Source organism: Trachymyrmex cornetzi, unplaced genomic scaffold (assembly GCF_001594075.2).
Source record: "Trachymyrmex cornetzi isolate Tcor2-1 unplaced genomic scaffold, Tcor1.1 scaffold262, whole genome shotgun sequence".
In the NCBI taxonomy this organism is placed as follows: domain Eukaryota; kingdom Metazoa; phylum Arthropoda; class Insecta; order Hymenoptera; family Formicidae; genus Trachymyrmex; species Trachymyrmex cornetzi.
The window spans coordinates 754,183-768,680 of NW_017297292.1; the positions used below are offsets into that span (position 1 = coordinate 754,183).

Genomic DNA, 14,498 nt, shown 5'->3' on the forward strand with positions numbered 1-14,498 from the left:
GTGGAAATACGCATCAATGTCGACCAGTGCCGTTGAACCTCAATTAACGTTAATTATCTGGCAGGCACGTAAAAAAAAAACTTAAGCCCGCTCTAGCTCCATTGTTAATTCCACGTTTTCACAACAGACAGGCTCCGACGATATATCTGCGTTGCATCTACGGCAATTGCGGCACGGCAATTAGGCGCGAGGCATTAAACTGCTGAACGTTCGAGCACGAGCGCGAAAGACTCCGCATGCAGGCAGGAGATCGGCTCGTGTTCATTACACACGGACGTGCACCTTCGTTTCCACGGCGCGCATCGGGAGGAGTAGGCGCATCAGGTATAACGCGTGTGTTCTAGAGCGCGTAAAATTACGGCGGAAAAAGTACTGGCGAGAGATACCTCGGATCCGATCCCGTCGATCAGAGACAACAAGAACCGCAGGAAGCTGTAAAGCGCCGGAAATGGTGTGCATTCGGATTGATGTTCCCAATGCGGTTTTCAATATAGATAAAACAATAATATTCTACAGAGAGACCTAGAATCTCTTCGAATCTCTCCTACTTATTTGTTTTATAATTGAGCCATCCTGTTGGTTATAAATAAATATTTTGCGATGCATTTAGAAAAATAGCTATCTCCTGTTCTTTTCATAACATTCCGCGATCAGTATCTCGGAACTTGAAATAAAACGATTTTTATTTCAATTGAGATCATTTTTTGTATACCGTGAGTATGCCCCCTCTCCATTTCCATATAATTGCGATCATTGTTGCTAGAATTCTACGTGATGGGATGACCACCACGTCCCATGATACGCCGGACAATATTTCTCCAGGCGCACTCGCGTGTTGCGAATGAAAGTATCTTCTGCGGCTGTGTGCTGTACAGGATAATATTTAGAACGATATTTTTCTCTTGGCTGCCGGACTGTATAAAGAAAATCGCGTATCTACTATGTGGCTCAGTTCTCGCGTGGAGGTTCACCACGCGCGTTTCTTGAGATTATTACGAGGCGAGGATACGGGAACGAATGATCGTTATCAATGTGAACGCGTAGTACAGTGTGGCATATGAATCTCCTTTTTGTTTAATGTTTCATCTCTGGAGGAATCTTAAAAATGATTTCAATGAAAATGATTTTTTATTATGTAAGTACTTGGATCTGAGTACTTTGTGAAAGTGCGAAGTTCATTTGTGCGATAAAAAACAAAATTTGTCGTTTGATTTTTGGTGTGAATAAAAACTTTTGGTGTAGAAATGAATTTGGTATATTAACTCTGATATAAATTAATAAGGCGGAATATTAAATGCAATGTAGCATTATTGTTTTCAATTTGAGTGATAGATTTTTCCCTATACATGGTATAGAACTTTTTTTAAGAAAATATTTATCTAATATAATATATTTCTCTCTCTCTCTCTCTCTCTCTCTCTCTCTCTCATCGTGATATATAGAGAAAAAGAGCATGTAAAAATATATCATCTTCTTTAATTTCTATCCTCGATTTCTTTCCTTTAAGCAATTTATTTTTTGTTATCAATGTTTGGAATTTTTTTTGTTATCAATTTTATATATTTTATAGATTTTTAATGACAAAGTTACATATATTAATATATTTTATAGATTTTTAATGACAAAGTTACATATATTAAAAAAATTTATAAAAAATAAATTACTATAAAAGGCACTTTGCATAAATAATATATACAACATGTATTCTTTTATGTACTTACTTTACATACTTTACATTTAACTAGTTAAATTATTTTTTATTTTATTATTGCATTATATTAATATATACATTTTTAATTGTATTCTGTTATAAAAATTTTTTTGTAAAATTTGTCGTATTAAATATGCAAGCTAAATATATTTTTCCAAATGATTTATATAAAAATTGCTATCTAAAGTTTGTACTAAATTAAAAACTATTAGAAGAATTACTTTTTTGTTGAGCATTTTTATTTTAATATACATATTGTTTAATATAATGACAAAAAATAAAATGTAAAATTTGCATTATAAAAATGTTATTAATCCACACATATCATTTTTAAATGCTTATGAAACCTAATCAAGAGACACACACAAAATTACTTCTAAATAAAGATGTGCATATTAATGACGTTATATTTCGATCGACAACTTCGACCGACTTGTTTAACGATAGGCATAAAGAATAGTTTAAATTGGCTCTGTTTTCTCCACAATTACTTTTCACCGACACTCTCTAAACGGATAAGCTATATGGTTAGCTGCTCGGATTTCTGCATTTTATAAAGAAAAGCCATTTATGTGATACAATTGCACTTCGAGCTTTGGAAATTCTTTTTTACCGTTCACAAAATTATTACATTAACGATGACACCAGTATGGGAGTCATTGTCAAATAATAACTCAAATGACCATGAATCAGTGAGAAAGTCCACAAAGATTTGCTTCCTTGCACATCCAGTCCTTATTTCCATTGCACACGCATTTTACTTTTCCAGTCTGCTTTTCTTTTCTAGGTCATCTCCTTGACGAAACAGCAATTAATACTGCTTACTATCATGAAGCGGCTATCCAAACTTTGCAATGCATATCTGCTTTCTTCTTTAGCAAGACTTATAATTAAAAATATGTATAAAATGTATCTTCCAGATCTCATACTTCTACAATAACTCGAGGTTCTTTTTATGTTTATCAGTTTAATTATATTATTACCAAGAAGAATAATTGTATTATCACCTAGGCGCTCTCTACTATGTATATTTATATATTATTACCAGTTTAATTATATTATAATTTTATCACGCATTTACGTCTTACAATAAAATTTTAATTTTTAATTAGTAAATTAATTTAGTTTTATAAAAATATGTTTTATAAAATTTTTTGTTGTATCATCTCAAGTACATTCTTTTAATTTTTATTTTATATGTTTTATTTTTTATTTAATTTTATATGTCAAATGATATGAAAATGATATAATATTGTTATTTAAATTTATTAAATTTATTATTAATCATTTGATTACTTAAATAAACGATTTGAAAGTTGGCTCTTAAGTTTCAATTACAGACGTAATTTAATAGCGTTTCTCAACTTTCGTAGGTGATATTGCTGTTCCTCGGCTGGCCACAAATAAGATGCTCAGAGGATGCAAACTTAAAGAGTGAAGAGATCTTCGATCAACTCGCAACTGCCTCGGAGACCGCTGTAAAACCGAATGGAGACTCGAAGGACCTTGAAGAACAGCTCTCGAACATATCGTCGTCAATGGTACACTATGAAAATTCTAACGGTTTTGTCCCTATAATACGATCCGTCTCGCCATCCGCCTTATACAAACTCGACTCGTCACAGACCAATGACTACGAGCAGGAGAGATCTGAAGAAAGCAACGTGACGAATGCCGTAAGTGCTCAAGACAGTTTCGATTCAAGGGTGAAAAAATTGGAAGAGGACTTAGCACACTCTTCCGAAGCGAGGATCTTCTTGAGTCTACCTGGAGCACTGACGAATCGCAGGTCTTTCGATTTACAGGACGTTAGGCTAAATGAGTTCGAGCTGCTAAAGGTGAGCAACGACACCCCCGCGGTAGCTAATTATCAGGATTTTTACGAGAACGTGCACGACACAGCGAACACCGAGACTTACAGTGAGTCCGGTAAATCTTCTTCGAGGCGTCCGAACAGCGAGGGAGGGAAGAGATTTGAGAACCACACCCATAATTACGATTGGCAGCCGCAACAAAACAATGACGCGGATATCTATGCTCAATTCTATTTGTACAAAAACGCTCAGGATACAAAGAAAACTCTTTACGAGCAGGAGAAAATCGTTGATAATTATCAGCAGCAGGATACTGCGAACTACAATGGACTGAGCGCGGCCAAGCAGAATGCAGAAGCGACTCCGTCCCCATCAAGGACGAATTACGTGGCCAACGAACTCGCCCATAGCGGAACTTATGACGATGCCGCAGAATTGTCGAGGACACGCCATAGATTCATGAAACCGGTCGTCGTCGCAGAGCCGAGTAATCATAAAATGGAGATAAAGTTCAGCAGACAGCTGAAAGACAGCGAGTCTGATAATGATGAGAAAACTTTGAAAAACTCAGAATTTTTTAACTTACAGACTTACGATACTTACAACAATAACAATAGGCAGCGTAGTTATCAACGCACGGAAGACTCCGAAGAGGTCTCAGATGACAGCAGGGATTACTCCGATTATATCGAACGACTGAGATTGAGAGCGCAAAAAAATCGGAAACGTGATTCCGTCAGAAAACAACTCTCCAAAGAACATCGAGACACATTGAACGAGAGCGCGGACGAAGATAAGTACACGTACAACTCTGCAAAATTAAAATCGCAGCGACACAGAACGAAGGCGAATCCATGGCTCAATGATCCCAACACAAATTACCATGACGAGAGCGTCGAAGACATTCGACACGATTCCAGCACAAAAACGAAGAAAGTTCATGGATCGAAGAATACCAACGCGTGGAGTCAGATATCTCCGAATCTCGAAGTCTCTCAGTCCAACGGGATCGAGTTGGATCAGCTGGAGAAGCCGAAATACTTTGTTAATCTCGTGCCCGTAGCAAACTTTGACCACGCAACCGCGTTAGGTGGTAGTCAAGGTTTTGACATGTCCAACGCTATGCTGCAGAATCTCGCTACCGTCGCGCCGATTGGTGCATTCAGCACGACAACGCCTCTCTTGAGTACGCCTCAACCTGTCCTCACTCAGAATTTGGCAGTATCGAAGAACCTGGTCTCCACGCCAGTGCCCGATATTATCGTTGGCCAGAACACTTTCCAAAATCCCGTGCAGACGGTTCTACTCTCACATCCGAATGGCCCAAATAAGATCGTAAATACTCTAAGAGCGACTTACGTTCCGAGCACTATGACACCTGTATTCGCCTTCGCACCGAACTTAACCCCGGCGCTGCAGAGCTTGAATGTTCACGGTATGCAGGGCAATGTAACACCACAAACGACTTTCACCGTGTTGCCGCAGCCGACTATTCAGACGTACCCAAGTTTTCTACAGACGCCGCTGCAGGCAACTCAAATCCAGGTGAATTCCCACGGACTGCAAGGTCAGAATTTGATAAATCATGGTAATTTACAGGTACAGAGTGTGCCGGCAGTGCCCACTCTGCTGTCCAGCCAAACGATGCCAGAGAGCAGAGCCAACTTGGAAATGCAGAACAAGAAGAACGTGTATCCCACTTCCGGCGGGAACTTTCTGGCTACCGCGAGCCTAGCCGTCGGCCAAAATGGACAAAAACAGGCGGCTAATATTAACTCGTATTATGTTCAGGGACAGAATACGCAGCTAATTCCAACTCAACAGAATTTACAGGAACTGCAAGCTCAAATAAATAAGCAACTAGCGAAGGGTGGTAGACTGTCCGGCATTGTGTTGCAGGCCGCTGACAGTACGACTAGTCACTCGATTAATAATTTAAATATGCTGGGAGCAGCAGCGGCAAACGCTCATCTTCCGAATGTAGGTGCGAAGACCGTAGAGATCGTGAATCCAAACATTAAACTCAGTCCTCTCAATGTGAATGCTTATCAAACGATGCATTATCCGGCTACTGTTTTGACGACACCCATCCCAATTTTCAGCACAATCGCCTCAGCTACTCCGCAAACCATTCTGCACAATTACATGAACCCTCTGACAGAGTCTGGAGCCAAACCTAAGCAAGTGGATCTCAAACTTGTGCAGTCTCAGGAACCAGTATTTAATCCCATCAATTTCATCCCTAACGTTGACATTATAAAAAATCAAAATGCTCTTAACAATAAGTTGCCAACGAACGAACCCCTTCAGCCTGGTTTAAATCTGGTGCCCGCCATGCCCGGCGGGAACTTTTTTAAATCGCATTCAGGGCAAACCCAGTTGATCATGAAGCCGAAGCTTACGTCGGACTTGCAGAATTACGCTGAGGAAATGTTCAGAGAATCCTTGAAGACGATGTACAACTCGCAGAAGTGGAACAACGATAGAAGACCGGTAAACGTTCCGGTCCAGAATAATTCCGAAGCGAGTGACTTAGCCAAACTAAAGCATGAATTACAAAAGTTAAAATCTTCCTTAACGGAGTCCAAGTACAGAGACGTTCTTGAAGCGCATCAGAGCGAGAACAACCTACACACAAGTGACGTACGCAACTCTTCAGGCGGTAAAAAAAAATTGGATCCTCTATTGGAGACTTTGGAACATTTGCTAAAGACACGACCCGCGGGACCAGTACATATCTATCATGGCGCCGTTAAGCCTGGTCGTAAACCTAAACTGGAAGATATAAACTTTGCTGCGAGTTCCAACTATGACTTTAATGATGATAGCTATTTAGAATTTCTTACGCCACCCAGACCGGATGCATTTCGTTCAAAAGTTCCCTTCCACGATAAGCAGATGAAGAAAAAACGACCCGGATCGAGATTTAAGGATGGCCCAAGGAAATGGAGGTCAAATAAAGGATCCAATGGACTAGAAACATCTGCTAGTAATGTAGAAATGTATGTGGATGGACCGCACGCTTACGCACGTAAGCCGCCTAAAGATTTCGATACTGAAAGCTTCGACTACGATTCTAGGCATCGGTCGTTCCTTGATTCTTATCCGACGTTCACCACGTCGACACCGGAAAGCCTCGGTAAAATCTTAAAGGAAATGAAAAGTAACACAGAATATGACATCAATCATCCTAGAATGCACAATCTTCTTGGTATGTTAATGAAGAACAAACAGTTGCCAAATAGAGGCGCGCAGAACTATTTTCGCAACAAGAATCAATTAAGGCAATTCTTCGAGAGAGACAGGCATCGGTTACAGCAGCAGTCCTACGGTAATACCTTCAGGGATTATATAGACAAGTCCGATATCGTTCCGCAGCCTACTTCGGTTGCCAACGAGAATGTCTATTCGGCGAACGATACCGCGTAAATTTGTAATCAAAAGTACAAGCAAGATGTCAATCACGCAATGCGCGCGCGCGCGCGTTCGCTGGATCTACGCGTAAAATCTGTACACTGAGAAAAATTTCTAATTGAAAATGGACGAATCAGAAAATTGTAATCACATTAATCAGAACTTTTATTATCTCACACACAACTATAAATTCAAATAAAAAATTTTGATTTGTCCATTTTCAATCAGAGTTCCAATTGATGCAATCAGACTTTTCCCAGTGTAAATCTGCTCGTGAAAGGACTCTAATTAATTAAATAGTACGTACGTTTACTCTCCCGTTCGCAATAACGGATGACTTTCCGTTCGCTTTGCGCATTATCAAATGCAGCATAAGGTCAGATCGAGCCGCTGTGTTGTTTGCACTAAGTGTTTATTACAATAAATAAGTTTTATACGGAAAATGAAAAATTAATCGTTAGTATCATATGCGCTCGCACGGAATGTTCGGGTCGAGGGGAAAAGAAATTCATCAGTCATTATTGTAAGACGCAGAAAAAAATACTGTATATACATATTAAATCAAACAAGAAATACATACGTCTTATAATTTGTATGGCTTTATATCTGTTTTATATTCTGTTAAACTTATATCTATTTCCTCTTCTTATCGACTTTCTCTTTTCTCTTTCATCTATTCAAGGACGTGATCAATAAATACGCGGTAAAAACTAAACACTTTTTCTGTACCAACGAAAAATGCAAAGAATTTTATAAAAGGTAAGTATTATAATAAAGTTTTATTTCACTAAACAAATATAATTATACTCTAATTAACTTAAACACATTGTTTTCTTATTTTTATTTATTTAAAATATCTTTCACCTTTGATGATTTGAATAATCATAATAAATACATTAATAAAATGTAATAATTATGATAATATTTGTGATAAACACGTTAATAAAATGTTCATTAAGATAAAATATACTTCTAATATATGTATAATGAGTATACTCAATTCCAATATTTAATAAATAATTTTGTTCCAATATTTAAAATTGCAAAAAACTGTTTTAAAAATTGTAGTTTTCAATAAAAATACGATGAATATCAAATTTTTACATCAACATTCTAAAGGCAAAATGTTTTTATGGTTGCATTAACATTCATAACAATTTTTTTCGAGCTTTTCATGACAAAATCATATCGGGATTTTAATCTTGGTTATAAAACTAAACTAATGAAAATATTTTATCTTCTAGAAGGAATTGTTCTTCTTAAAAACTGAAAATATTTCTTTATAATTTATGACATTATTATATTTTTATAATTATTTATAACAATCAAATTAAAAAAAGAATGATCGGTTAAAAATATTAAACGTTCAGTATTTTTGTAAAGTAAATAAAGTATTAATTAATTTTTTATGAAAATATTATTTTCGTTATATGTTTGTATTATTATCATTTAAGGTTTAAGTCCTTGAACATTATCTATTCTACATAGAATGTTAAATAATAAAAAAAATGTCTTTTAAAAGTGAAAACAATCGTAAATGATTATTATAATTTCAATGAATAGTTGTTTTAATTTAAAACAATAATTTGTAAGTTTTATGTTATAAAATATTAAAAATTGTTAGAAATATTTTTTACTTTTGAAAAAAATGTTACATTATATTTATAACTACAAAGTATAATAAGTGTAGAGATGCAATTATAATTTTTCCCAATATTTTAAAATAATTGATTAACAAGATGACCGACAACATAGAGATCAGAAATTAGTAACTGCGTTTAGAACAAACATTAAAATCATATTATAATATAAAAATTAATTACTTACACAACATAAATTAGCAATGTGGCGAAAATGTACATAACTGCATTCTTTCCACTTGATTGACATAATAATTCAACCATAAAACCAGAAGGAAGAGACGTTCACCTCACGGTATGTAACAATCATTACCTTTAAGATTTACTCAATAGAGCCTATACACATAAATCCATTTTTATTGTGCAATAGCCACTTTCTCGAAAATCCTGAGAATTAAGCAGAAATTAGTTTGGGATCTATGTTAATTCATAAAACTATTATGCTAGTTATGCTCGCACAAGTTTTCTCAGAATAACGGCCAATAAAATAAGAAATAATTATTCTGGTAAATGATACAGTTATTATTACCTCTACAGGATATTCAATAAACATTAGAAATATGTATATCTGTATAATTATACAGCAATTTTATATTATTATTCCATTTCCATTTAAATCTATGTAGCAAATATCTTATATTATAAATATTTCTTATTATATGTTATTAACTAATTCAAGTTTTACTAAACAATATCAAATAGGAAATCAAATTTAACCACATCCGCAGATTTAGTATGAAGAATCGTTCGTCTAATTTCTGGTTGCATTACAATTTACATGATGATAATATAAATATAACGAATCACAAAGAGAGAGAGAGAGAGAGAAGTATAAGTTAATAAAAAGCTAGATCAATAGTTACGATCATGGCTTCACTGATCAGGGAGAAGCAAGAGGTAATTTGACTCGGTTTTCCTCGATACGCTTTTTACAAAGTTTAGGAAAGTCCAACCCATTCTGTTGTTTTCGCATCGGTAAACGCCGAATATAAAAGATGAGAGAATGTCGTTCGCGACCAGTTAACATCGAACTTTGGTTTCTACTCGTACCGAACTGTACGAGTATCATGTTGGTACGTGCTTTTTTCAGTTTCCCAATTATTTTAAATAACGTTTACCGCACGTCGATCGTTTATGTGTATCGTAATATTGTAACAACAGTGATTTACTTCCAAAAGTGATTTATTTAATTTCATGGATACGTTGTGCGATGAAATCGACTTTTATCATATATTTGTGATAATTGTGTATTAATAATGTCATTAACATTTTTGATTTATGATTAGTTTAAAAATATTGAAAAAAGTTTCGAAGCTACCTTTCCTACATTTATTTATAAAAAGGATAATTTTCTTGAATTATCTAAACATTTAAATATAAGATACAGATTAGAAAAAAATAATTTTGTTGGATCTAATAATTATGTAAAACGCTCAAATATAATGAGCAATGTTGTAAAAAATTTTGGCGTTTTAACGACTATTTTGGACTATCATTTTATATTAATTATTTTGATGGTCCAACAAAATTATTTTCAGATCTGTATCTAGTTAAATTTTTAAATACTTTAGCAAAACATGAAAAAAATCGTTTTTTGTCATGTTCTTCAACCGTTTTTATTACACATATAATTTACACGAACACCAACTTAAACTTAAATATCATAAATTAATCAAACAAATTACTGTGCAACATTATATTTCTATTTTTATTAACATTTTTTCATATTAAATATAATTCAATATTTAAAGCGCGTGTGCGCTGAATACGTTCCAGATCGTAAACGTCATTCTCTTTACGTCTGCGATATGTTCCGCCACAAAGATCGTGACTTCGACTGGGGCTTCCGTCACGTCAGCAACGTCTACTAAATCGAAACGCGTAGGTCCCACCCGCAATATCCCTAATAATCAGGAGCAATCAAGAGGTACTCAAACTACATCAAGAATCCTATCGCCTCAGGATATTAACTTGAGATTATCGCCTCATTATGGAAACGTCAAGGCATCAGTTATTCAGAAAGTGCCTTATACCGGGACGAATCACGGACCTGGTTCCCATGCATATGGCAGCGTGCCAAAGCGGCCGCTTTCCTACGTTGCTCCACCCAGTCACCAGATAGAATCTCATCGGAGCAATTCATTGACTCCGTATTTTGGTATGTTGAATAATCCCGATGCTTACAAAGTTGCAAGGAGCATCGAGAAACCGCTAGATGCGTCCAAATCGATCGTGTCGCAGTCACATCAAAAACTCCAGGGCATCTATTCGCCTAACTACAATGCGTTCTATCAGGAAAAACCAATTGAACTGTCTAGCTTTTCCGATTTCGAATATTCTCCGCTCGCCAATATCGGCAAGCTTATCCCTCAGGGTATTTCTTCTCCCACTGTCCAGGCGCCAGTGTATAAAATGAGTTATCCACTGCCAAAAATTACCGATTACGCGCATGTGTACCCACCGAGCATTCCAACCGCGTCCAGCATTACTCCATCATCGGATAAAATAACCCAGAGCTCTGGGCAAAAAGATGAAGCTACTGTAGACATGAACGGCAAAAAGATCTCGGTCCCAATCATTCGACTTCAAAGCAATTTAGATCTCCCGGAAGTTTTGCCTGCCTTCGACAGTCAGCCGTTTTTACTAAGCTCGAACTATCCAATCGAACCGGATGTGGGATTTAAATTTGGAACCGGGCCAAAATTGAATTTAGCACTTCAATCAAGTAACATTTCACCGTTTTCATCGCCTCTATCGAGTTTCCAGGGTCAAGTTGTACCGATTCAGACGGCCAGTGGTAGCCCGCAATTTCCGCAGTACAAAGGCGCCAGTATAGAAGCTTACCCTGTTACGAATAATGTTCCTAAAGTGCAAGGCAATTACGAATCCCTTTATAATCAACCACAATTGCACTTTGACAAGGAGCGTAATGACAATGTGCAGACTGTTAATGTGCGACAAAATACCGCTCATCCTCCTGTCGGAACGCAAGGCATTCTGAATGACGCAGAGATTATCAATACGAAAAATCCAGAGCCACATACACCCCAACCTGATGATGACGACGATGAAACTAGAGATGATGAAAGTGTGTATTATCTTCTAATTTGTGTATTCAAAGTAAAAAAACTTAGTTAAAATATTAATTTATATAATATATATTAAAAAGTGACAGATTTTTAATTTATCTAAAATTATAAAATGAATATTAAAAAAATTATTACAAAATTTATATCGATTTACTGCAGATATTTTGATAATAAACTAATGTTTTTTATTAAATTCTAATTTGAAATATAATAAAACAAGTTTAAAATATATTTATACTATATAGAAATATTATTTCTAGGATACCAAAATTCGGATAAGGAATACGATGATAATTCCGAAGAGGATGATGTTGAGCGTCAACCAGGAAAACATTTCAAAGCGTCACCAACGGAAAGTGACTTCAAGCCTTCAACGTCTTACCCTTTCAAAGAGTACGACGAGAAATTTGGAAAGCATAGAACGTACTCTGATGACGACGACTTTGAGGATAAACCATTTTCCAGCTATAAGAATTATTCATCAGACGACGATGAAGAGGAACAAGACTCGCCATCAGAATACCGTAGTGAATACACTGAATCCTCGAAACCATCTCATGACTCGTTCGAAAAGGAGGATGAGGAAGAGGAAGAGGAAGAAGAAAGCCGTAAACAGGAGAAACGCAAGGAAGCTAATGAAGATTCTTCCGAAGTGCAACCTCCAAGACGATCCAAGTATTACCAAAAAGACTTTGAGCAAGAATTCGAAGAATCTTATAAAGAAGAGCTACCGAAACAAGGTATGTAGAAACTGAGAAATTGTATGCACACATACCATCTAGAATTACATTTATATTAATTTTAACTAAACTTTTTCAATAAGCGTTATATATTGTATATTATTAAACAATTTCGTTTAGTATAGCTTTATCTCTGAAAATAATTTTAAAATAATAAACCTTTTTAACTTTAAAATAATATGATATTATATAAACACAAAATATGCAGAAAATAAGTTATTATATATTTATGACCTATAGAGATTTTTACATAAAATTATATTTTTATTAATTGAAGTAATAAATCAATAATGGAAATATTAAATTAATATTTTTAATTACAGAATATGTGCACGTGAAGGAAGTGCCAGAAATAGGCAGTTATATTAATTCGAGTTCTTCTAAACGGCAACAAAGAAATAAATCTCGCGTAAAGCAAGAATCCAAAGAGTCGAACAGTCAAGAATCCCGTAATTCCCGAAAAAATCGTAAGGTACCAAAAACGGATTATAGAGACAGCACTGCTTATGGTTCTGACATATCCACTAAAACGTCGCCCAAAGTGATCTACGAAGAGTTTTTTGGATACAAACAACCCAAGATTGAAAAATATTCTAAACACGCAAAAACTGAAAAGTTCTCGTTCACTAAGAAATCACCGAAGACAAATGACTACCTTCGTGCTGCTAAGTATTACAAATTGAAGAATCCCAAGACTGAAAGCGAACACAGCTCCGAAGACAAAGATCCGTACACGTATTCTTCCGTGAATGACCGGAAATTGAAGAAAAACTCATCTAAGAAAACGGTTCCTAGATCGAATGTGAAACAATTGTCAGATTCTGGCGACGGACCAAGTATATTTAACGGCCGAGTGCGTTCTCCCACAAATGCAGAAATTTTTCGTGATCTGACGGGAATTTGAACAATTAAATAAATATTAAGTTAAGAAACATATTACGTGTGCATATTCTCAAACCAAATTTCTTCATAAAATCGATATTATATGTACGAAAATCTGAATTTTTCCCTGCAGCTTTCTTAGAAGAAACTAAGAAATGCACATTTACGTTCGTTATTGTTACATCCTATTTTTATTATCTATTATGTAATATTATAAAATAACACAATAGATTCCACATATTATTTGTTAAGTTTTTTGTTCCGTTTTCTTATTATTTACACTGTTATTATAATATATAGATAGTTATTATAATATCTGATAGAAATTATATCACAAATATTTTAATTTTTAACAAATATATTACAAATTTATTTCAAAAAGATAAGATAGTAACTTTATAAAAAAAACTCAAATTTTGTATATGAAACAAACAATGCTAAAAATATAATTTGTTTAATGTATGTAAAAATTTAATAAAAACTAAAAACATAAGTTTAATCATATTGTTATTATATATTTTATAATGTGTATATGATATAATATTATATCAAATTATTCATTTCTTTGCATTTTATTATACAAGTCATTAATTTTTTTCATTTTACTATTCCATATTATAATTACATCATTCCAGTGCAACGTGTTTTTGTTTTAACTTTGTTGTAATATTTATCCCATAAATGTAATATCATAATTAGATTGTATATTGATATCTATAAAATTAATATTTAATTGTAATTATTTTATTAAAGAATTAATAATTAATTTTCTTAATTTTCATTATATCGATTTTATTTATACTTTATTTCATAACTGTTTTATATAGAGCCATATATAAGTACAAAACAATACACACGTATAAACAATACCCTCTCATCAAGAGATCGAATGTCCTCTCAATATCTATTAAATTTACTTGTCTACGTAAAAGCGGAAGTACTTGGCTTACTCACAACTAGTTAACTACTTCCTGAGTTCGAGGACGAGATATGATCTTTGTCCATCGATTTCTAAGACATAAGTGGATTCGTGTGCAGTGATTGTATAGCATACGCCTTCCAGAAAATCGTCATTAAACAATAAAGGCCTATAATTCTGTTTGTGATACATGGACTTTTATGGACACCTTTAATAGTTTTAATTAATTCTATGATTATCCCGGAGACGCTAGAGCATTCTTCCTCGTATCACGAGTTGTATATATACC

At 34.7% G+C, this 14,498-nt stretch overlaps 2 protein-coding genes across 3 annotated transcripts; both read left to right on the forward strand.

Annotated features, from left to right (window-relative positions):
• The first annotated feature begins 970 nt into the window (after nt 1-970).
• LOC108761801 (uncharacterized) lies at nt 971-7,117 on the forward strand. Of its 2 annotated transcripts, XM_018508529.1 has the most exons (3): nt 971-1,135; nt 3,085-5,070; nt 5,125-7,117. In XM_018508529.1, exons 1-3 carry the CDS (start codon nt 1,106-1,108, stop codon nt 6,952-6,954), a joined length of 3,846 nt encoding a protein of 1,281 aa, XP_018364031.1. In that variant the 5' UTR covers nt 971-1,105; the 3' UTR covers nt 6,955-7,117. The 2 variants fall into 2 exon arrangements, with proteins under 2 accessions (XP_018364031.1, XP_018364030.1); XM_018508528.1 differs by having other exon boundaries at nt 3,085-7,117.
• A 2,493-nt stretch (nt 7,118-9,610) lies between these two features.
• On the forward strand, nt 9,611-13,412 carry LOC108761774 (glutactin). Its single transcript, XM_018508493.1, has 4 exons — nt 9,611-9,652; nt 10,356-11,667; nt 11,929-12,408; nt 12,732-13,412. Exons 1-4 carry the CDS (start codon nt 9,647-9,649, stop codon nt 13,310-13,312), a joined length of 2,379 nt encoding a protein of 792 aa, XP_018363995.1. The 5' UTR covers nt 9,611-9,646; the 3' UTR covers nt 13,313-13,412.
• Nucleotides 13,413-14,498: the final 1,086 nt, after the last annotated feature.

Excerpts from the sequence above, each read along its gene's own strand:
- LOC108761801 (XM_018508528.1), top strand. The coding sequence starts at position 1,106 with ATGATTTCAATGAAAATGATTTTTTATTAT. Across the intron at positions 1,136-3,084 it reads TGAAAATGATTTTTTATTAT|GTGATATTGCTGTTCCTCGG; the intron begins GTAAGTACTTGG and ends CAACTTTCGTAG.
- LOC108761774 (XM_018508493.1), top strand. Across the intron at positions 11,668-11,928 it reads TGAAACTAGAGATGATGAAA|GATACCAAAATTCGGATAAG; the intron begins GTGTGTATTATC and ends TATTATTTCTAG. Across the intron at positions 12,409-12,731 it reads AGAAGAGCTACCGAAACAAG|AATATGTGCACGTGAAGGAA; the intron begins GTATGTAGAAAC and ends TTTTAATTACAG.